This window comes from Chlorocebus sabaeus, chromosome 14 (genome assembly GCF_047675955.1).
Source record: "Chlorocebus sabaeus isolate Y175 chromosome 14, mChlSab1.0.hap1, whole genome shotgun sequence".
Lineage (NCBI taxonomy): Eukaryota > Metazoa > Chordata > Mammalia > Primates > Cercopithecidae > Chlorocebus > Chlorocebus sabaeus.
The window spans coordinates 29610320-29632846 of NC_132917.1; the positions used below are offsets into that span (position 1 = coordinate 29610320).

The window sequence follows — 22527 nt, forward strand, 5'->3', positions numbered from 1 at the left end:
ACAGATGTTTGTTTCCTTCCCAGCATGTATCATCATTTCTCATTATATATTTATTTGCTCATTTGCACATTTAATATTCTTCCCTCACCATTCTATAAATCCCATGAGGGCAAAGCCCATGTCTGTTTTGTTCATTGCTGTCTGTGCAGCATCTAACACGGTGTCTAACATACTGAAGCTGCCCAATAATTATTTGTTGAATTAATGATTTTTTAAAGAAAAGGGATAGGAGAAAAAGAGGAGGAGAATGAAAAGAAGGAAGAGACAAAGAAAAATATCCAGGATATGTGGAATAATTGGCTTTAAATGTCTGAAGGACCCTCATGTTGGAGAGAAGTTAATACTTGTCAGCCGAACTACAGTCACAAGCAAAAGACATAAGACAGATTATAGATGTGGAGTTAAACAGGCTGAAATTCAAATACCAGATCCTTCACTTACTGGCTGTGCAACCTGGATCATGTTACCTGACCTCACTGAGCATCAGTTTCTTTATTTGGAAAATGAAAGGAATACTAAAATCTTAAAACTACCACACCATAGTGAGGATTAAATAAAACAATCTATGTCAAACTGTTCAATGGTAGCTGTTATCATTAAACTACAGAGAAATAGAATTTAGCTACTATTAAATATTTTCCCAACATATTTGTCCAATAAGCAACAGGGCAGCCTTGTAAAATAGTGATTCCCACATCCCCATAAATAAATATGTGTATATATATATATGTTTTGTTTGAGACGGAGTCTCGCTCTATCGCCCAGGTTGGAGTGCAATGGCGTGATCTCGGCTCACTGCAAGCTCCGCCTCCTGGGTTCAGGCCATTCTCCTGCCTCAACCACCCAAGTAGCAGAAATTTTTTTTAAATAAGATTGAATGAACTCTATTTTAAGAGGAGACTCCAGAAGCAGACAGAGCCCTAGATATAATGGCATCTAAGTCCTGTATAAGAGTCTGCAATGCCTAGATTGAATGGTATTGCTATACAATTATCCTCTCTCTTTCAAATACTTGAAATCTTTTCTCTTTAGCTTTTTCCCCCTGATTTTCAACATTAAGAGGTTTTCTATCATAAAACATGTTTTCTCCATGCTGCTGAACCCTGACATCACTGATATTTCATTTTCTTTCTCTTCTTTCTTTCACAGATAGACTTCTTAAATGACTACTTAAACACATTTTGCTTTTATTTCTTTAGCACTGTCTCTAAACTTCCTTCTGCCTGGTTCCTGCTCTCTACAAGACACTCTGCGAATTGCTCTTGGTCCAACACAATAGTCTTTCCACTCTATCTACCTTGCTGAGCTTCTATGACACCACATGATCCAGAGGCCTCTGTTCCTTCTTGTAAGAAAATTCTTTCCAGTGACGTCACTGACTCTATTTCACTGTCTAATTATGAACTTTCCTAAATCTAAGCTGTGACCTTCCTTCTTTCCTCTCTCTACATCCTCTGGAAAAGTCATCTCTTTTTTTCAAGAATTAAACTACCAGGTGTGTGTAAATAGCTCCCACATTCATATATTCAGCCTTGACCTCTTCCCCATTCCTGCTTCAGGCCCATGTTTTCATGTGCGTCCCAGACACCCTCATCTTTGGATGGATGCCACTCTAGAATTATTGTCATGCCAACCACTTGCCCCTCAAACCAGATCCTCTTCCCAACTGTCTTCTTTATCAGATGACTTAACCATAAGTCGTCAAGGTTCCTGGGTCAAAACTTTAGACTTTTGTTCCTCTTATATCTGGGCATCTCTTGGCCCAGCTCTGACTCTTTCATTCCTAATTTGGTGTAACAGCTTCACGGGGTTCCAACACTTGCTCTCTCTACATCCAGGCCTGAGACCCACACTAAAATACATTTCCTGAATAATCTACAGTCAATATGCAGTCAAAATGAAACTCCCCTACTCAAGACCTAAATAGGTTCAGATTTCTCTAGCATCAAGTCAAAATTCCAGACACAAAAACCCAGGCTACCCTCTAGTTCAGAATATCTAACCTAGCACCTTAGAGCTCTCTGCTCTGGCTGGTTCTACTCTCCAGAACACATACACACACACGCGCGCGCGCGCGCGCACACACACACACACACATTGTCTGTCTGCCTTTCTGTCTGTCTCTCCTTTCTCTTCTCTTCTCTCTCTCTTTCTCTAGCCAATTGTTCTTCACCTGGGCATTATTTTGGCTCTTGCCCCAACTCAGAAGACCCTTTGCCCTTCTCTTTTCCAAGTAAAAATCTGCCCTCTCTCCAAGACCCTATTTTCAAATTACCTTCTTCTGGAAGTGTTTTTATTTTTTCCTCACTTCTACCTCAATCTCAAAAGGAAACCATCATTCTCAGCAGATATCCTTTGACCTGACTCCCTGCCAAAAGGCAATAAGCTTGTTGTTTCTAAAATTCCAGAGCTATAGTTCCCTGTCTCCGAGAAACTTTACCTCTCCCATAATGCACTGAAAAGTATTGCTCATCCGCCTATAAGGGAATGCTTTTGAGATCTGGAGGGACAGCATGAAAGTCTCCTGAATCACCCCAGCAGGAACTGACCTCACCAACCCTCTATCCAACCACTACAACCACCTGCACCATTTGCTTAGCATTCAAGTGCTGCCTTTTATTGGAGTTATTTATTAGCATGCTTCGTCTGCCTTTTCTCCCCAGCTAGTTTGTGAACTCCTGGGAGGAAGAGACTGTACTTCATTCATCTTGGCAAGTGCTCAATTTAAAAGAAAAAAAAAACACTAAACCAATAAATAAGCCTTTCCTCAGGCAAAAATTCAAACTTATGGATCTCCATTAAAAGGATTGCCTTGTCTAATTTCTCTTTGGTGCGCACCTCCCTTGGAGATCTATATGGTGTCTCAGGAGACAGGCTAGTATGACCTAGATCCCAAAGCGTATCATATAGGCTCCCGGCCATGATGGAAGAATGAGCACTGGATGATCCTTCCTACCATAAAGAACTGTAAAACTGACAAAATATTTGAAAAAAAAAAAAACCAACTGTGGAATAATCACCAATGCAGGACTACATCTATAATCCTTTAAAGAGTGAGAACGTATGTGGTAGACCCTAGCACTGTCCTGATTTTTTGCCTAGAGGCATTTACCAAACTCTGACACAGGAAAGAGAAAGCCAAACAGAGCATAGTGGCCTCACTGGCTTGAGGTCATGGAGATTGGTGTCTAGGAAGGCTGAAGTATCTCGAATTTCCAGGGAGCAAACCAGAGAAGGCACAACTAGACACACACACACACACACACACACACACACACACACACAGACAGAGAGAGAGAGAGAGTGCACGCTCCACAAAACTGCCTAGGAGTCCCCTTGAGTCTTTGGCTAAATATTAAGTTGTGCATTCACAGAGTGAGATTTCACAAGACTAAGCAAAGAACAGCTACCAAATAAAGAATAGCTATCAGGGAACTGTAAGCCAAACAATTTCTACAGCTCATATATGGAATTGGGAAATGTTTTTTAAGTGTTTAAGAACCAGAGAGGAGAGACCTCATTGACTACCTAAGGCATGTGATGGAGACTCCAGAAAGGTCAAACCTTAAGAGGAAGCTTACACTAACCATAGAATAAAGACTTCTCTAAACTCCCTCAAACAAAGCTTGACAATAATCCTTGAAAGTATAAAATTGATGGACAAGTAAATTAACTGTCAAACAAAATTCAAAAGTTTTTCAATGAAGACAAAAACATCCACACACTCAACAATGGAATGTTCATAATGCACAACACCCTCCCCCCGCCAAAAAAACCAAGGTATGCAAAGAAGCAGGAAAATGTGACCTATATCCAAGAGAAAAACTGATCAATATAAATAGACACAGAAATGATAGAAATACTATAATTAGTAGAAAGGAACTTTATTTAGCTGTTATATATGTTCAAGGACTTAGAGAAAAACATAAACATAATGAAGATAGAAATAAAAATGGAAGCAGAAATTCTAGAGTTGAAAATCAATGCAGTATCTAAAGTGAAAATTTATTACATGGGCTGGTTTATTAGCACACTGGACACTATAGAAGAAAAGAGGGTGAACTTCAAAATAAGCAATAAAAACTATGCAGACTGAAATACAGAGAGAAAAGGGGCTGAGAAAAAAAATGAACAGACCCTTAATAAAATATGGGAGCCTTAAAAGTGTAGCACAATTGTAACTGAATTCCTAGAAAGGAGGAAGAGAAAACAATTTTTTAAAAAATTTCCAAATGTGCTGAAAAATATAAAGAAAACCAAGAGTCTACCAACAAATTGCAAGGAGGAAAAACACAAAGCAAATTACATAAGCGCACATCATTAAGCAAACTTCTAAAATCCTGTGATAAAAAGAAAATCCTAAGGAAGGCAGAAGGTGAGAAAGACATAACAGGAAACAGGTAAAGAGCATCTCTGACTCAGGAAATTCTCTGACTCACTGGGAATAATGCAAACCATGTAACAATGGAGCAACAGCATTAAAGCACTATCCACCTGAAAGTATATCCAGTGAAAATCTTTCTCTGAAATGAAAGCAGAATAAAGTCACTTTCAGCAAACAAATGCTGAGATAATTTAAATACCAAATAGAACAACATTAAATATTAAAGGCTAAAGGAAAAAAATTATAGATGGAAACTCTGATTCAACATAGAAATGAGAAACTCCTAGTGCAGCCAAGATGAAATAAGTCCACTAAGTCTTATTCATCCTGTTCTTTACAACCAAAATACTCTGGACAAAACAACAACAACAACAAGAAAAAAACAAAACAAAAAAAAATGACTAATAGGGACTCTGAAAAGTGAAATCAGGAACACTGAGGAAAAGAGTCAAAACCTGAAAAAAATCAATTCATATGAAGGCAAGTCTTCTGTTTTTACCTCTTTTGTCTATGAACCGAATGCAGGCACCCAGAAAATCTGTGGTGGTAGTGCCATGGACAGCTAAGGGGCCCAAAGCAATCTTTTCTTTCTCACCGAAAGGACAAGGAAAGGAGCTTATGATTCAGTGAGTACAAAGGAAAATTTACACTTAATTGTTTTTTCCTTCTTATCTCATGATGGTGACCCTTCAATAGAGCCAGCATGACTGTGGATAGAAACCCTCAAATAGAAACCCTGGTAGAAGAGGTACAAGGAGGAGCTGGTACCATTCCTTCTGAAATTATTCCAATCATTAGAAAAAGAGGGAATCCTTCCTAACTCATTTTATGAGGCCAACATCATCCTGATACCAAAGCCTGGCAGAGACACAACAAAAAAGAGAATTTTAGACCACTATCCCTGATGAACATCGATGCAAAAATCCTCAATAAAATACTGGCAAACCAAATCCAGCAGCACATCAAAAAGCTTATCCACCATGATCAAGTGGGCTTCATCCCTGGGATGCAAGGCAGGGTTCAATATATGCAAATCAATAAACGTAATCCAGCATATAAACAAAAGCAAAGACAAAAACCACATGATTATCTCAATAGATGCAGAAAAGGCCTTTGACAAAATTCAACAGCCCTTCATGCTAAAAACTCTCAATAAATTCGGCATTGATGGAATATATCTGAAAACAATAAGAGCTATTTATGACAAACCCACAGCCAATATCATACTGAATGGGCAAAAACTGGAAGCGTTTCCCCTTGAAAACTGGCACAAGATAGGGATGCCCTCTCTCACCACTCGTATTCAACATAGTGTTGGAAGTTCTGGCCAGGGCAATCAGGCAAAAGAAAGAAATAAAGCGTATTCGATTAGGAAAAGAGGAAGTCAAATTGTCCCTGTTTGCAGATGACATGACTGTATATTTAGAAAAACCCATTGTCTCAGCCCAAAGTCTCCTTAAGCTGATAAGCAACTTCAGCAAAGTCTCAGGATACAAAATCAATGTGCAAAAATCACAAGCATTCTTATACACCAATAACAGACAAACAGACAGCCAAATCATGAGTGAATTACCATTCACAATTGCTTCAAAGAGAATAAAATACCTAGGAATCCAACTTACCAGGGATGTGAAGGACCTCTTCAAGGAGAACTACAAACTACTGCTCAATGAAATAAAAGAGGACACAATCAAATGGAAGAACATTCCATGCTCATGGATAGGAAGAATCAATATCATGAAAACGGCCATACTGCCCAAGGTAATTTATAGATTCAATGCCATCCCCATTAAGCTACCAATGACTTTCTTCACAGAATTGGAAAAAACTGCTTTAAAGTTCATATGGAACCAAAAAAGAGCCTGCATTGCCAAGACAATCCTAAGCCAAAAGAACAAAGCTGGAGGCATCATGCTACCTGACTTCAAACTATACTACAAGGCTACAGTAACCAAAACAGCATGGTACTGGTACCAAAACAGAGATATAGATCAACGGAACAGAACAGAGCCCTCAGAAATAATACTACACATCTACAACCATCTGATCTTTGACGAACCTGACAAAAACAAGAAATGGGGAAAGGATTCACTATTTAATAAATGGTGCTGGGAAAACCAGCTATGTAGAAAGCTGAAACTGGATCCCTTCCTTACACCTAATGGATTAAAGACTTAAATGTTAGACCTAAAACCATAAAAACCCTAGAAGAAAACCTAGGGACTACCATTCAGGACATAGGCATGGGCAAGGACTTCATGTCTAAAACACTAAAAGCAATGGCAACAAAAGCCAAAATTGACAAATGGGATCTAATTAAACTAAAGAGCTTCTGCACAGCAAAAGAAACTACCATCAGAGTGAACAGGCAACCTACAGAATGGGAGAAAATTTTTGCAATCTACTCATCTGACAAAGGGCTAATATCCAGAACCTACAAAGAACTCAAACAAATGTACAAGAAAAAAACAAACAACCCCATCAAAAAGTGGGCAAAGGATATGAACAGATACTTCTCAGAAGAGGACATTTATGCAGCCAACAGACACATGAAAAAATGCTCATCATCACTGGACATCAGAGAAATGCAAATCAAAACCGCAACGAGATACCATCTCACACCAGTTAGAATGGCAATCATTAAAAAGTCAGGAAACAACAGGTGCTAGAGAGGATGTGGAGAAATAGGAACACTTTTACACTGTTGGTGGGACTGTAAACTAGTTCAACCATTGTGGAAAACAGTGTAGCTATTACTCAAGGATCTAGAACTAGAAATGCCATTTGACCCAGCCATCCCATTACCGGGTATATACCCAAAGGATTATAAATCATGCTTCTATAAAGACATATGCACATGTATGTTTATAGCAGCACTATTCACAATAGCAAAGACTTGGAACCAACTCAAATGTCCATCAGTGACAGACTGGATTAAGAAAATGTGGCACATATACACTATGGAATACTATGCAGCCATAAAAAAGGATGAGTTCATGTCCTTTTGTAGGGACATGGATGCAGCTAGAAATCATCATTCTCAGCAAACTATCACAAGGACAGAAAACCAAACACTGCATGTTCTCACTCATAGGTGGGAATTGAACAATGAGAACGCTTGGACACAGGAAGGGGAACATCACACACTGGGGCCTGTTGTGGGGTGGGGGGAGGGGCAAGGGACAGCATTAGAAGATATACCTAGTGTAAATGACAAGTTAATGGGTGCAGCACACCAACATGGCACATGTATATATATATGTAACAAACCTGCACGTTGTGCACATGTACCCTAGAACATAAAGTATAATTTAAAAATAATAAAAAATAAAGGGGAAAAAATCAGACATCTCATCAGCCATAATGAAAGCTAGAATATAGTAAAGATCTTCAAGATTAAAAAAAAAAAACTCCTCTTGAGCTTAGAATTACTCAGTCAAACTATCAACAAAGTGTAGTGTCAAAATAAACTCATTTTAAGACATAAAGGGATTCCTGAAATATACCTTACTTGTACCTTAAAATAATTTTTTCAAATTAAGATATAATTCACATACCATGAAGTCTACCATTTTAAAGGGTACAATTCAGTCAATGTTAATATATTCACGAGGTTGGGCAATCATCTCCAATGTCTCTTTCCAAAACATTTCATCACATTATAAACACCATACCAATTAGCAGCCACTCCTATTCCTTCAATACCCAACAACTGGCAAGCACTTATCTCTTTTGTGTTTCAGTGGATTTGCTTGTTCTGTACATTTCCTATAAATGGAATCATACAATATGATGTCATTATCAGCATTCTTCTTTTTATGGTTGAATAATATTCCATTGCACGCATATATATATATAAAAAACCCAGCAGCCCTGGTAGAAACCACAGCTTTCAGACTAAAGGACCGGGAAAGGGGTCCCTTCAGGCCAAAGAGTATGGAGGGAATCCCTGTTTTGTTTCTCTTTATCATCTCTCTACTTTCATCTGCTTTATCATCTCTCTGCTGTCATCTCTCAGGGCAACCCTAAGTGCAGAATCTGTGCAGCAATAACACAGGTAGATAAAACTCTAAGTTTAAGGAGAATCCTAAAGAGAAGAGAACTGGAGAAAGAAATATGCTAACTTGCTGAAGGAACTGGCCAAGGGCCTCAGCTCACCTGAGTGGCAGACGTGTGGACAGACTCAAAGCAGAACAACAAAGGCTTTGAGAACAAAGCAAAGGTTCAAACCACACCCAACTCAGATCAAACAACATAATGTTCAAAATTTGCAGGATACAATCTCAAATTACTCAACACAAAATAAAAAAGATGACTAATTCTTAAGAGGAAAGATAACATATGCCAACAACAAGATCATCCAGATGTTGGAATTATCAAAGACGTTAAAGAGGCTGTTATGACTATGTCCCAGAAGGTAAAAGTAAACACACTGGAAAATGAATGGAAAGGTAGTTCTCATCAAAGACATAGAAGTCACTGTCAAACATGAAATGTTTATACTGGAAACTACAATATCTAAAGTAAATAATTATATCAGAATGGAGATAACAGAGGAAAGAGTCAATAAACTTGAGGATAGGTCAATAGAAATTGTTCAATCTGCAGAAGAGAAAAATTTCGAAAAAAGAAATTAGCAGAGTCTCAAGAGCATGGGAGATCTAATAGGCATGTAACCAAGAGTCTCAAAAGAGGGGAGGAATATATTGGTGCAGAATAAAAAGGAGGAAATAATGACTGAAAAATCTCCAGATTTGATGAAAGACATAAATGTATAGACTCAAGAGTCTCAAAAAATTACAAACAGGATAAAGTCAAATAAAATCATGCAGAGACCCATCATAATCAAATTCTGAAAATCAAAAGCTAAGAAAAAAGTATTGAAAGCAATTACATACAGGAACAACAATTTAATGGCAGATTGCTCATCAGAAACTCTGAAGGACACAGGAATGAAATAGTTAAAGTGTGGAAAGAAAGGAACTGTCAGTGCATAATTCTGAGCCTAGTAAAACTATCCTTCAGGAACTAAGAGAACTTATTGTCAATAACCTTGTTCTAATGGAAATGCAAAAAAGAGCTCTTTAGGCTGAAGGGAAATGATAAAATAGAAAATATTGAAACTTGAGGAAAAGGGAAGAGCAAAAGAAATGGTATATATCTGGACTGCTATAAAGGACTATTTTTTCTTTTTAAAAGTTATTTAAAACATGCGTGACTGGTGCACATATATATAAAATCTAGCAGGGATTTAATTATGTAGAAAGAACACAAATGACACCTGTAACAAAAAGTGGGGAGGAGGATAAAGGAACCTATATAACTGTAAGGCTTCTGTATTTTAATCAAAGTAGTAAAATATCAATTCTAAGTAGGATGTAAAAGACTCTCTCCATGTATGTATAAAACCTAGAGCAACCACTAAAATCTAAAATAATAGTACAAAGAGCTCTTGCCAAAAAACCAATAGATGAATTAACACTGAAATCCAGCCCCCGAAATTCTGATAACCCAAAACATGCCAAGAAAGTTATAAAAGTACAACAGAAAAGCAGGGGGACAAACATAAAAAACAAATAATAAAATGACAGACCGAAATCTAACCATATGAATTATAACATTACATACAAGTGGCCTAACACACCAAGTGAAAGGCAGAGATTGTCTTTTTAAAACACAAAATCCAACTATATACTTTCTAAAAGAAACCCATTTTTAATATAAATACATAGATTAAAAGGCTGGAGCAGATATACCATATAAGCACTAATTAAAAGAAAGCTGGGTTGACTATATTAAGATAATAAAATTAAACTTCAAAATATGAATATTACCAGGGATAAAAAGTGAAAAGTGATTTTTACATAATGTTAGTCAAATCAGCAATAAGATATAACAATCCTAAATGTGTATGCATATAATAATAGATTTTCAAAATACATCAAGCAAAAACTAATAGAATTGAAAGAAATAGGCAAAAGAAAAACTTGGAGACTTTAGCACTCCTCTATTTGTAATCCATATAACAGACAAGAAATCAGTCAGGATACAAAAGACCTGAATAACACCACTAAGCAAATTTACCTAATTGACACTGATTGAACACTCCACCCAACAATCGCAGAATACATGTTCTTTTCAAGAGCACATGGAACACTCATCAAGACAGAGTATACTCTGGGCCGTAAAGCAAACCCTAATAAATTTTAAATAACTGAAATAAAATCAAGCATGTTTTCAGACCATATTAGAATTAAACTAGAAATCAATAAATGAAAGATATCTAGAAAAAATGTTTGGAAATAAAACAATACACTTAGAAATAACTCAAGGGTAAAAGAGGAAGCCAAAAGGAAAATTATAAAATATTTTAAATTGAATGAAAGTGTGGGATATAAATAAAACTATTGTTAGAGGGAATTTATAGCATTACAACTTTATATTAGAAAAGAAGGATCTCAAATGAATGACCTAAGTTTTCACCTTAAGAAACCTAGAAACAAGATTAAAAAAAATAAACCCAAGGCAAGCAAAATTAAGGAAAGCTAATAAAATAAGAGTAGAAATCAATGAAATTAAAATTTTAAAAATAGCAGAAATCAGTATCACCAAAAGCTGTTTCTTTGAAAAAAAAAATACAATTGCCAAACCTCTAGCCAGAATGACAACAAAGAGAGAAACAATGCAAATCACAAGTATGAAGCATGAAAAAGGGGACATAACTACCGACCACACAAACAACAAAAAAAAGGAAATATTATTTCCTTCTAAGTTGCTGAATTAATGGAAGTTGTTCTGTTACAACTGGAAGTAAACCCCCTAAAATTCCTGCTCCAGTCAACTTCTGGACTTGTATACAACATGTCTGTAACAGTTTTGAGATGTCCATTAACTGATGACTGGATAAACAAATTGTCATATGTTCATGCAATGGAATACTACTCAGCAGCAACAACAACAAAAAATAAAACAGACCACTAACACATACAATAAAACAGATAAATCTTAAAAGCATTATTCTAAGTGAAAGAAGCTGGACACAAAAGAAAACACATTACATGATTTCATTTCTATGAAAGTCCAGAACAGACAAAACCCATCTATTGTGATCAAAATCTAATCAGAAGTTGCCTGGAGCAGGGAGTGTAGGATGTTCTTGCAAAAGGTCGAGAAGGACCTTTTGGGGTTGATAGAAATGTTCCATATCCTAATTAGGGTGGTGGTTGCCCAGGAGTGTGCATTTATCAAACAAATCAAACTATACACTTGAAATGGGCACATTTTATTCTATGTGAATCAGAATTCAATAAAGTTAAAAACAATAGCATATAATTTTAGCCTAGATTTAGAGTATAGATTTTGACACCAGGTCAGCATCCGTCCAAGCCCCAAATAGTCATGTGTTCACTCCCTTCTCCTTCCCCCACCCCCACCTCACTCTTTGTGTCGTTGTTTGGTCTTTTATTCTATGTCTATGCATCTCAGTGTCTGGGAGATAATTCCCGCCTTCTCTCTTTCTGGGTTGCCTCTTATACATTCCTCTCTCAGTTTCTTCACTTATAGCTTCATTGTTCATCATTTTTTCTCTTTATGCAAATATAGTTGTGTTTCTTTTTCTACTCCTTCTACAATTTTTCTCTCTTAACAGTCCTGACTAAAAGGTCAAAAAGTTTTCAAAATTATTTATTTATTGAATAGTTTATTTTCTTTGTTAACTACTGAACATAAAAATCTTTATTTTTATTTAAAATTATTTTATTTATAAACAAAATTATTTATTAAAAAGTCTTACATGTAACTTACATAGCCCTTGGTTGTTCCTTTTACCTCTGTGGGTTAACGCCTTTACTTGCAAAAGACTTACCTTCCTTGCTTCAGGAAGAGTTTCTGAAGCATGGATTCTGTCCAACGAGGGCAAAAATATAATCAAGAGTTCAGGAAAGAAACTAACACTTGTTGAACACTAACCATGGGTTGGGATCTCCGATATGCCTTATCCCATTTAATTCTCAAAATATCTCTGGAAGTTGGGTGTTATTTTTCTCACTTTACAATTAAGGGAAGTTCAGAGAGAAGAAAATAAATAGCCTTGGGTCAGTAAATAAGATAGTAGGACTTTAACCCCAGATCTGTGTCTTATTCTGTTCATTATTTGGAATAGATGGTTTTATTTTTAATTTCCCACAAATTGAACTCCTTGGTAGAAAAATAAGACGATGGATAAACATATGATGTTATTTTCGTACAAAGGGATACAACATAATGATAAAAAAGAATACTGTTATACACAACATTGATGAATCTCACAGGAATCATGTTCTGTAGGAAAAGACAAACACAAGAGTACGTTTGGTATGATTCCATCTACATGAAGTTCGAGAATAGTCAAAACTAATTGCTTACATACAAATCAGAAGGATGGTGACCTTGAGTGGAATGTGGATACAGACTGGAAAAGGACTGGAGAGAACTTTCTGGGGTGCTGGAAACACTCTGTATCTTTATCTGGGTGGTGATTATACAGATGTTACACATGCAAATTATCATTAAGTTATACAAGATTAATACTCTCAATACACTTTATTATACTTGTCATCCCTTAAATTTAAAAAAAATCATTTTATGTTGTTAAAATAAAGGTTCCTCTGTCCCATTTTTAGACTCTTTGCCAGAAAAGTCTGAAATTGGGGAAAATGCTTTCAACGCAATGATGTCATTTTGAGAAGGTGTTATCCCTGGGGAGGGACACCTTTTCAAGCATACTGGGCTATTACTTGAACCCCAGGGCCTGACTCAAAATCTGGGACTCTACACCACTGCTCCTAATGCCAAGGGTTAGCTGAAATCATGAATGGGTAAAGCAGGATCTCAGCACATTTTATTATCTTGTGCATTCACTTTTTTCTACTGCCTTAGAATAGTCCAAACTGGAACTTTCCACATAGGTGATCTTATACAATGCTCATAATGACTCCATGAGATAATTGAGACAAAGTCTCTATTATTTGCTTTCCAAAAGCAAGGAACAAAAATCTATGGGCTTAGCAAGTTTAAGAGAGTTGTAGAAGATTGCAAAGCTAACAAAAATTAAAGAACATCATAGAATTCAGGTCTTTGAGCACCTAATCTAGTGTTCTTCTCGCCACAGAACACTTACTTTAATTATCCGGGCTTAAAGGAGTCCTTTCCATGCTCACCCTCATGAACTCATATTCCAGTGAAAACTAAATAAAAGATAAGTAGGGATCAAAGAAAAATATAATCAATGGTTCAATCTATCCTCATTTCCTTTGGCTAGTTTCCTGATTTCTTTAAGCCTGCCTAGATTTTCCTTGTCCTCTAACCTCATACCTTTTTCATACCTTCCTTTAGCTTTATTCTTACTCTAAGGAATTCTGACTGCTTACCACTCCATGCACCTGTTGTTACTTAGCCAGAAAGGTAAGGTGCAAGAAAAAAAAAAAGACTTAAATAACCAAGTGATTGGGTGTATCTTCCCCCAAGGGAGTTCTTCTCTGCCACTTTCTGGAATATGTACACCACAACACAAAGCAAATCTAATAGAATTTCCTTGGGAAAGGACCCAAGCTCAGAACAGCCAGTTGAAAAATTCATCACAAAATTTACTGAAGAAAAATAAGCTATTCTGAAAAATACAGTTAATCAAAAAGCGTACTGAAGAATGCCTCCAACCTCCTCCACTACCTCATCACCAGGCCAACACTCCCTGCTCACATCTTGACCTCCGTGAAACAGCCCTGGTCATCACAAGGTTAAGAAACATTGGCCACACCCTAGACCACAGAGCAACACAATGGCTGTAAAGAAGAAGGAGTCCTTGATAGCTTTATTCTTAGCTCTCTCCATGTGATCCTGGACCTACAACCATCCTCACCCACGTGCCCTATTTTTTATCTACTCCCAAGTAGAGATGATGTTCACGTGCATCTTTTGGAGGCAATGGCTCAGCTATGGTTCACAAAAACCACCATGTACAAAATGCTCTGTGGATTCTTAGCCTCTTTTTTTAGATTGAGGGATCTTCCTGAGGCAGCCTCCCACTCAAGTCCCTGGGTTATATATCTCCATGGCATCTCAAAGTTTAACTGCTCTTAATGTGCTCAGGTCCATTAACCAGTTGGTAATTTACATTTCTCTCCATATTCTCCACTTGGCAATGAATGGTGACGCTGAAAATATAGAAAGAACACATCTTCAGCTAATTACAATAAAGGAGTTACCAGAGGCCAGTAGTCCAGTGTCTCTAGACCTGGACAGAGCACTCTCAGTTAAGAAAGATCTGCCATCTGAAAATGATTCTGCTGTAACATCTCTATCTTGTTCTTCCTCCATCTTAACTTTCATACTTTCATAAAGTTAAGCCTTGGTTTCTTTCTGTAGAAAAAAAGAACAGGATTGCGAATATGCTGGTTGACCCTTTGAACTGAATCCAAAGTCAAAAGCCTTAGGAGAGGACATTAGTTCATGGGGAGGAAATAAATACCACACATCAATCCTCCTTTCCATGCATATTTCTGAGAAAGTCACCTTCCATGGTGAAATAGTAGAAACTACTACTCTTATAACTCTCTTCATTTCCCATACATCCCATCTTTCATCTCTTGGGAGTAAGAAGCTCGTTGAATGGAGAACCACAGCATCACAACTGCTGCTGCCAAGGTTGCCTCACATGGGCAAACATAGAGATTACAACTCCAGATGGCACCATTCAGACAGACTAGAATGTATATGGAACCCCTAGAGTTGTAGAGTGCACAGCTTGCATGATCAGATTCTGGAGTGCTGCTGTTGCTATTACATGAGAAAACCACAGCGGTTCATATTGATGAAGCACTTTATTTTTCATCAGGCATTGGGTTAAGGATGTGCACATATCATCTGATTTAATCCCCTTGACAACACCTTGAACTATTACTAACCCCGTTTAGGAACATTTAAGAACTATTACTATCCCTATTTTTCTAATGATAAAACTAGCCCTCAATGATTTCGAGGAATTTTTCCAAGCCCTGGCTATTGCCCACCAAATATTTGTTGCATGGCCTTCTAGCAAGGATACCGGACATTTTTTCACCTATTGACATGTCTTGCTCTTTGTAATCTGCACTTGGAGATGATTCCCTCAGGGGAAAGAACTCTGATTTGAAGGAAAGGGGAACTGTGGTTCTAGTCAGTACGAAAGTTTCCAGGTGTATACCACTTTGTACTATAAGACCTGGAAAAAGTATTACTAAATGTCTGGATTCCAGTTACTTCATTTACAAAATAAAGCAAACACTTGTCCTGCCTACCATAGGATTAATAACTAATAACAAATGTGAAAGTGCTTTATAAATTGTAAAGTTCCATATAACCATAACAGCACACTAATAATGATTATAAAGAAAGGCAAAATTTCCTTTACAGGTCAGACTGGGAAAATGTTCATGTTGTGAGGTTGCCAGACAGTGATCCTGAGTGGCAGGGCACTGAGACTTCTGCTGAGCAAATCTCATTCTTTTCTCCTCCCACCTGCAGGCCAGTTCCTCCTGACTTTCGGCAGACCAACTTCCTTATAGATATCCTTTTCTCACTGTTGCCCAGGCTGGAGTGAGGTGGCTCAATCTTGGCTCACTGCAACCTCCATCTCTCAGGTTCCAGCAATTCTCCTGAGTAGCTGGGACTAAGGCGCATGCCACCATGCCTGGCTAATTTTTGTATTTTTAGTAGAGACAGGGTTTCACCATGTTTGTCAGGCTGATCTCAAACTCCTGACCTCAAGTGATCTGCCCTCCTCAGCCTCCCAAAATGCTGGGATTACAGGCATGAGCCACTGCGCCCAGCCTAGACATCCATTTTTATTAATAATCACACTCTCCTCCCATGCCTTACACAAAAACCCTTCATGGACCTTCTTTCTCTTTCGAAAATTTTTGAAATGCTAAACTGGATGTGAATGAACTTCATCTTTCAAATGACAATATAGATTCTCAACATTTCAAGGGATTTTTAAGTAGCCAGTAGGAGTCCACCAAATCTAGAACTGATGGCATCTTCTCAAGACACAGGTCACTTTCTGCCCTGCTCAGTGACGTTTTGTCACATACACTCACCCATAGATGTATCTTAGATACACAATTCTCTGGTGAGTGTGCCTCCCAAACCCCTGGATATACAGATCACACCTCAGAGAAATAATCTATGTTTAATTGGAGGGCAGGGAAGAATAAATTCAGTAATTTCAAAATATTTGTCATTAACAATTTTTTAAGTGCTTCTCACCAACTTCAAAGATGTACATGCAATTATTTTATTTTCTTCTAAAAACACCAATGCCCAAAGCCTCCAGGGTTTGGATCATGATTCCTTCTGCCATTCTGCATCCCAGCTCTCTGTCCTGTTGTGACTTCTCAATATTTGAAAATATAGAACTGATTAATTAGGAATGCTGGGGCTTGTCTGACCCACATCTCACCTGACTCCCCACTCCCTTGGAATTCCATTCCATAGTCAGAGAAAGGAATATCAACGTCAGAAAACAAGGTTTCCCTGATATCCAACCCGAAGTTTCCTTCTACAAGTATGATCCGATTACTTCCATGGGCCACGCTAAATAACTCCTCTCCTTCACTGCCACTCTCTCTTCAGAGATTTGTAGATTGTTACCATGGCTTTCCCTTCATTGCCATTTAGCCCAGCCATATATATTTAATTCTTTTCATCTTTCATCGTAAATCAGTCCCTTCAACTGTTAAATCAGCTCTCTGCTCTTCTCTGGATATAGTTCCAATACTCCCAATTCACCTCCAATAACTGATATCCCTTCTGGGAGCTCCAATTTCCTCTCTATCCTCCTTTGCTCTCTCTGCCCACTCCAGAAATGAAATGGGAAGGAACTGACAGATATGGGAGGTCAAAGATCAGGTATATTGCATTGCATACATCTCTAAATTGCTCAGGCCTCTCCGTAGTACATGTGAAATCCCAAGTCATGTATCCACTTTCCTGGAGTGGGAGGGAGTGCTTACAGGGAAATAGGCCTCCTATCCCATGAGTCATCATCCCCTAGCCCTCTGCCTGGGTGATGGCAGAAACAGATCTCAAAACACCTGTAAGCCAGGATACAAACTGGAGCTGTGGGCAACATGCCAGCCTTGCAGACAGACATCTTTTCTATGATTTGGGCTGTCCTAGGAGAGGCCAGAACCATTAATACAGTCCCAGAAACTGCCTCTTCACTTCTTCTCCATGAATGGGTGAATTTGGGATCTCTCTCAGACTTGAAATGCTGATCCCATTTAAGAATTCACAGCAACCCACAAAGAAAAACCATTAGCATTTCATGCATTATAAGGCCTCTCAGACATCTTTCTGTCCTCTCAGACAGCCCAAATCACAAGCAATGCAAAGGTTTTGCTTTCTCCTAACTGGCACTTTTTCACTTTTACCATTTTAGTCATGGTCCTGCTCAGGTTTAGGAAGCTATCTTTGGTCTGGGCCAAATGGACTGCTCCAGGCCCCTCACTACAAGACAAGGAAGAACAATCAGCTCTTCCCTCCCCACAAATAGCCCCATCAGCATCATTGTGTACCTCCAGACAAGACACTTGGGCAGACACTGGAAAAAATAAGCTGAGCTATGCCTACTTTCCCTCTGTATAAATGAAGAGCTCACATCATAGAAGAGTTAAATGCTTTTTCTGTAAATCAGAGCCTATATAAAAAGAATAAACCCATTTCTCCAAACATGATAAATAGCAAAATCAATCCCAGTGTCAGAACTTAACCTTGAATTTTCATAAGGAAAATGAATGGAACCATAATGATATATGTTGTCCGAAACACAGAACAAGGTATAGCAAAGTATATCTATACTCCATGGGGATGTCTGCAGTGGAGACTGTATCTGAATGAGGCTGGGGAGGCAATGATAATGTGAGAGAGGCTAGTCTTGCATGGCCAGCTGCCTAACTGCAGACAGCATATGTCCTCAGAGACAGGAGAGACCAGGCTGTTCCAAGTATGATCACCACAAGGCCTGAAGTGCTTTTCAGTAGGCTGTCTGTCTCTCTGGAGGTCATGGGGAGCTCATCCAGTTACACTTAGTGTCTTATTTAATCCTATCAATAATCATTTGATTCCAATCCTGCTGAAAAATGCTTGGCCAAATTTTCTTGCCTTTTAATGGCAGAATCCTGGCTCCTACTGAAATCAGCACTGCTAGATGTGTTAAATGGTGCATAAGGGCTTGGTCCAGCTGCCAACCATACTGGGCCACTGAGGGAGGACTTGGGAAGACCACAATGCCTTCCTACAGTCAATAGCAGAGAAGCCCTTGGAGCACAGGCCTTTCTACATAAACCTCCCCACTCAGCGGCTCCAGCACCTTATTTAAGACTTGAGTGGAGTATATTCTTTAAATGAAGTAAGTATGTGACTCTTCAGAGACACTCACTGATAGTTTCATGCAACCTACCTGTTTATAGTTGGCAGGTGTGGGGCTGTAGAAATGAGCCATTTTGCCTGTCACCAACATCTGACAAGAGCTGACATAGACTGCTGGATTCTATGGTCATTTGATAAAAGGTGATGGGGAAGCTCCAGAGATGCTCATAGACATGAAACTAGAAGATAATCTGCATTTCCAGAGAAGTCATTTTTATATCCATTACTAAAACACTGGGCACTAAAACAGAATGTTGCATGTATAAACCACACAAAACACAGTGACATTAAAGCCCAGCTGTTCTTTATAAAAATATCTTGGGTGGAACAACAGTATCAGTCTTCCATCTCAGTTCACTGAAGGCACTATCAAACTCATCAGTGCCTCTTAGGATGGACTATATAAATTCCAGCACTAAATGAAAAGGGCTCACTTTAGGTGCCAGTGCCACTAACACTAATGCTGAAATGTGCATCTGCACCCTGTTTTTCTTGGGGGTCACATACTAGTATGTTTTCTGTGCAATGACTAGGGAAACTCAGCTTCTGAATATCCCTGCTGTTTGAGAATACTCAGGTGTGGGTGTGTACGTGTGTGTGGACAAGCATGCAAGATACTTGTAGCTCTACAATGGGCCCTTTTCAATGTTTTCCATCCAATTAATATTAGACATTAGTAGCCAGTGGAGCATAAGAACTTCATTTATTTCTGATGATGAGAATGATAGAAAAGAAGCTGGGTTTGCTTGATGGAATCTGTGTTGGCTTTTTAAAAGCCTGATTTCTTTTCTGTGCCTTTCTCATTCGTTTGTATTGTATATTTTATTCACAAGTCTTCCCCAGTTGTCTTACAAGAAGAATATCCATTCAAAACTACCTGGTTTTCCAGTCAAAGGATACTCTGGAAAGAGTCAGAAGTAAGTGCCTGCACACACACCCAACTCAGTGAAAATGGGAAGAAATGAGGGAGTAAATGGAACAGAAAAATCTCATTTTAGGAGTCTCCAGCAGGGAGATCTGCAGTGAAACAAGCCTGCCAGAGACTATCATCAGGAGCTGCTGCTGACGTTCAAGCTAAGAATCAGAGGGGAAAGGAGGAGTGGGAAAAGGTAAGAAAAGCAGGAAAACCAACGATGGTTTCTCCCTGGCTTCTTAGTGACTCCCCAAAGGAAGATAATATTGACAACTTTCCTTCCTTCCTCCACACCTCCCTCCTGTCCTCTGTTCCTTAGTTTCTCTGGGGCTCTCCCAACAACATGTAAGAGAAAAGATGAGTCTGAGAGAGAGTGCGCAGCAGACTGGGTGGGGGTAGGAGGGGGAGAATAAATAAATAAAGAGGAGGCAATCCCTGGCAATACCTGCTCAAGCCAACGTTTGGCATGGGGACAGTTGGGTGAGATTCCATAATATGAGGAGAAATTCTATATTCTCTGAGAAGGTGTACCATATTTCCCAAATCTGTGCCAGCCAGGAACAAGGGGGAGAGAAGGGCAATAGTTTTGACATCTACTACTAAACTTGGAACCTAGAAGTAATCGGGGCATTTCAACAGTCCCAGGGGCCCAGGAAGAGGGGCGCCCAATTTTGTCTCGGACTACGTATAAGTCCAGAGAAGAAGGCGCTCTGCCAAGAGTATGAAACTTTTCTCCCAACTTGGTTGCTAAAGAGGAAGGAAGACCCCTCAACTGCTTTCAGGGAGAAAACAAGAAACTACCATCTGACTCAGGAAGGAGGTTTGCAGGAGGAAGGGAGGCGAAGAAGCAGAGCTGAGGTTTTAGAAAGTGGGGTGGAAGTCAGGATTATTTAATGGTTGCATGTCAATGTGACTAAAAACACTAAATCCCAGCACACTTAGGGGGGAGCTGCTCACCAGTCCCGAAGATCTGGAAGAGAAGGCGGGGCTGGGAGGCGCGGATTGCCGCGGACAGCCTTCCCTCTCTGCCCACTTCCGACGCCTTCTTCTCGGGCATCAGGCGGATCCTCAGTCGCCCTTCGCCCTGGCGAATCCACCAACTGAACAGCTCGCTGAGGTTGAACTGGAGCAGCCCCACAGCCGCCTCCCCAGGGGGCCCGACGCAACCCTCCAAGATCGCCTCCTCGCCCAGCTCCAGCACCAGCTGCTTGGCACGCCGGAGCTTGCGCACCGAGCCGCCCTTCAGCACCCTGGACAGCGTCCGGGCCTCTGCCGGGGTGGGTGAGCCGGCTGTCCAGGAGACCCCGGGCGCCGGCCCCAGCAACCTGAGCAGCGGGGCGCAGTCCAGAGCGAGCGAGCCGCGCGCCTCGGGCCTGCCAGCCTTCAGCTCCGAGGGGGATGGCGGCAGCAGCAGGTCCCGGGCGTAGACACGGAAGAGTGAGGGCACTACGAAGTCCACTGCCAGACTCTTCCTCTGCAGGCGAGAGTAGCTGAGCGGCTCCCGGGGCTGCAGCGGCGGCCCCGAAGCTGGGGATCCCGTGCGCTGGCCGGTCCCCGTCCCAGAGCCCAAAGCTGCAGTGGAAAGCAGCAGCGGCAGCAGCCACAGGAGCCCGATGGTTCCCATCCCGCCGGAGGAGGCCGTTTACACTGCTCTCCAGGCCCAGCCTCGCCCTTCGCTCTCCCCTAGATGGGAAGAAGCTCTGAACAGTCCTCGGTACCCAGCGGCTCCTTCCACCTGATCTCCAGAGGACTGTGTGTGAGGGCAAGTCTCTTGCTTTCCCCCAACTGCACGGAGGCGAGCAGAAGTCTCAAGGAAACACAGCTGTAATCTCAGGGGCGAGTCCAGAGACCCTCAAGCACGCTGGGCTCACTGACTGGGACCTTGAGTCTCCCGCTCGCCACGCTGAGTGCCGCTCCCCTGTCTGTAGCTCCCTGCGCTCCGCACAGAGGAACTACTATGGTTGAAGGGAGGTGGCAGTTGGGTACCGTCCTCTCCTGCCCCCCGCGGTCGGAGCTGGGGTCTGTCCCCTCTCGGGGCAGCCTCCAATCTCCGCAACTTTTCAGACTGAAAACGGCGGCTCCCAGCTGCTGCACGCTGTCCTGGCCGCCTCCTGCGTTCCTTTTGGCTCCTCTGAGCTCCTCTGCCCGGTCTGGGTGGGATCCGACGACAGGGGCTGCCTTCTCGCGCACCCTCAAGCTATCTCTCCGCTGCGGGAAGGCTTCGGACTGCTCTGCCCGCTGAACTTCTGGGCGTGAATCCGAACCCCCGCGCTGCGCAAGTTTGCAGCGTCCTTGTTGTCGCCCGCGCCTCGCTCGGTTCCTCAGAGTTCGCAGGCACCAGAGCAGCCCCGGCGGCAGCAGCTGAGGGCGTTCAGGGCAGGGGCTCCCGAAATCTTGCCACCCCCTCCTCACCCATCATCAGCGCCCGCGGCTTTGGGTGGCCGGCCAGAGGGCGGCCGGAAAGCACATCGGTGCCCCGCGACCCTCCGAACAGAGGCAGCGGGAGGTACCAGCTGCTACAGCCGCTGCCGCCCCCAGAGCTGCTGGATCGCATCTGCCTGGGCGCCCGCCACTTGCAGCTGGCGGAGCCGCGCGAGCGCGCGCAGGGAGGGGGCGGGGCCCGGAGGGGGCGGGGCTCACGAGCCAACTCCGCGCCGCGGCCCGACCCGCCCCACTCGCTCCCTCCAACCAATGGCGTGGCTCGGTCGGCTCCTATGCAAATCTGCAGAGGCCTCGGCATTCATTGAGAAAAGCAGTGAGCCCGCCCCATCCGCCCTCCGTCCCT

At 41.0% G+C, this 22527-nt stretch overlaps 1 protein-coding gene across 1 annotated transcript in view; it reads right to left on the reverse strand.

Moving 5' to 3' along the window:
* The window catches only part of ALK (ALK receptor tyrosine kinase), a 751958-nt gene extending 729652 nt beyond the window's left edge, over positions 1–22306 (reverse strand). The window contains exon 1 of the mRNA XM_007971055.3: positions 20700–22306. Within this exon, the coding sequence (XP_007969246.3) occupies positions 20700–21366 (667 nt within the window). The 5' untranslated portion in view covers positions 21367–22306. The remainder of the gene's footprint in view (positions 1–20699) is intronic.
* Between the last annotated feature and the right edge of the window lie 221 nt (positions 22307–22527).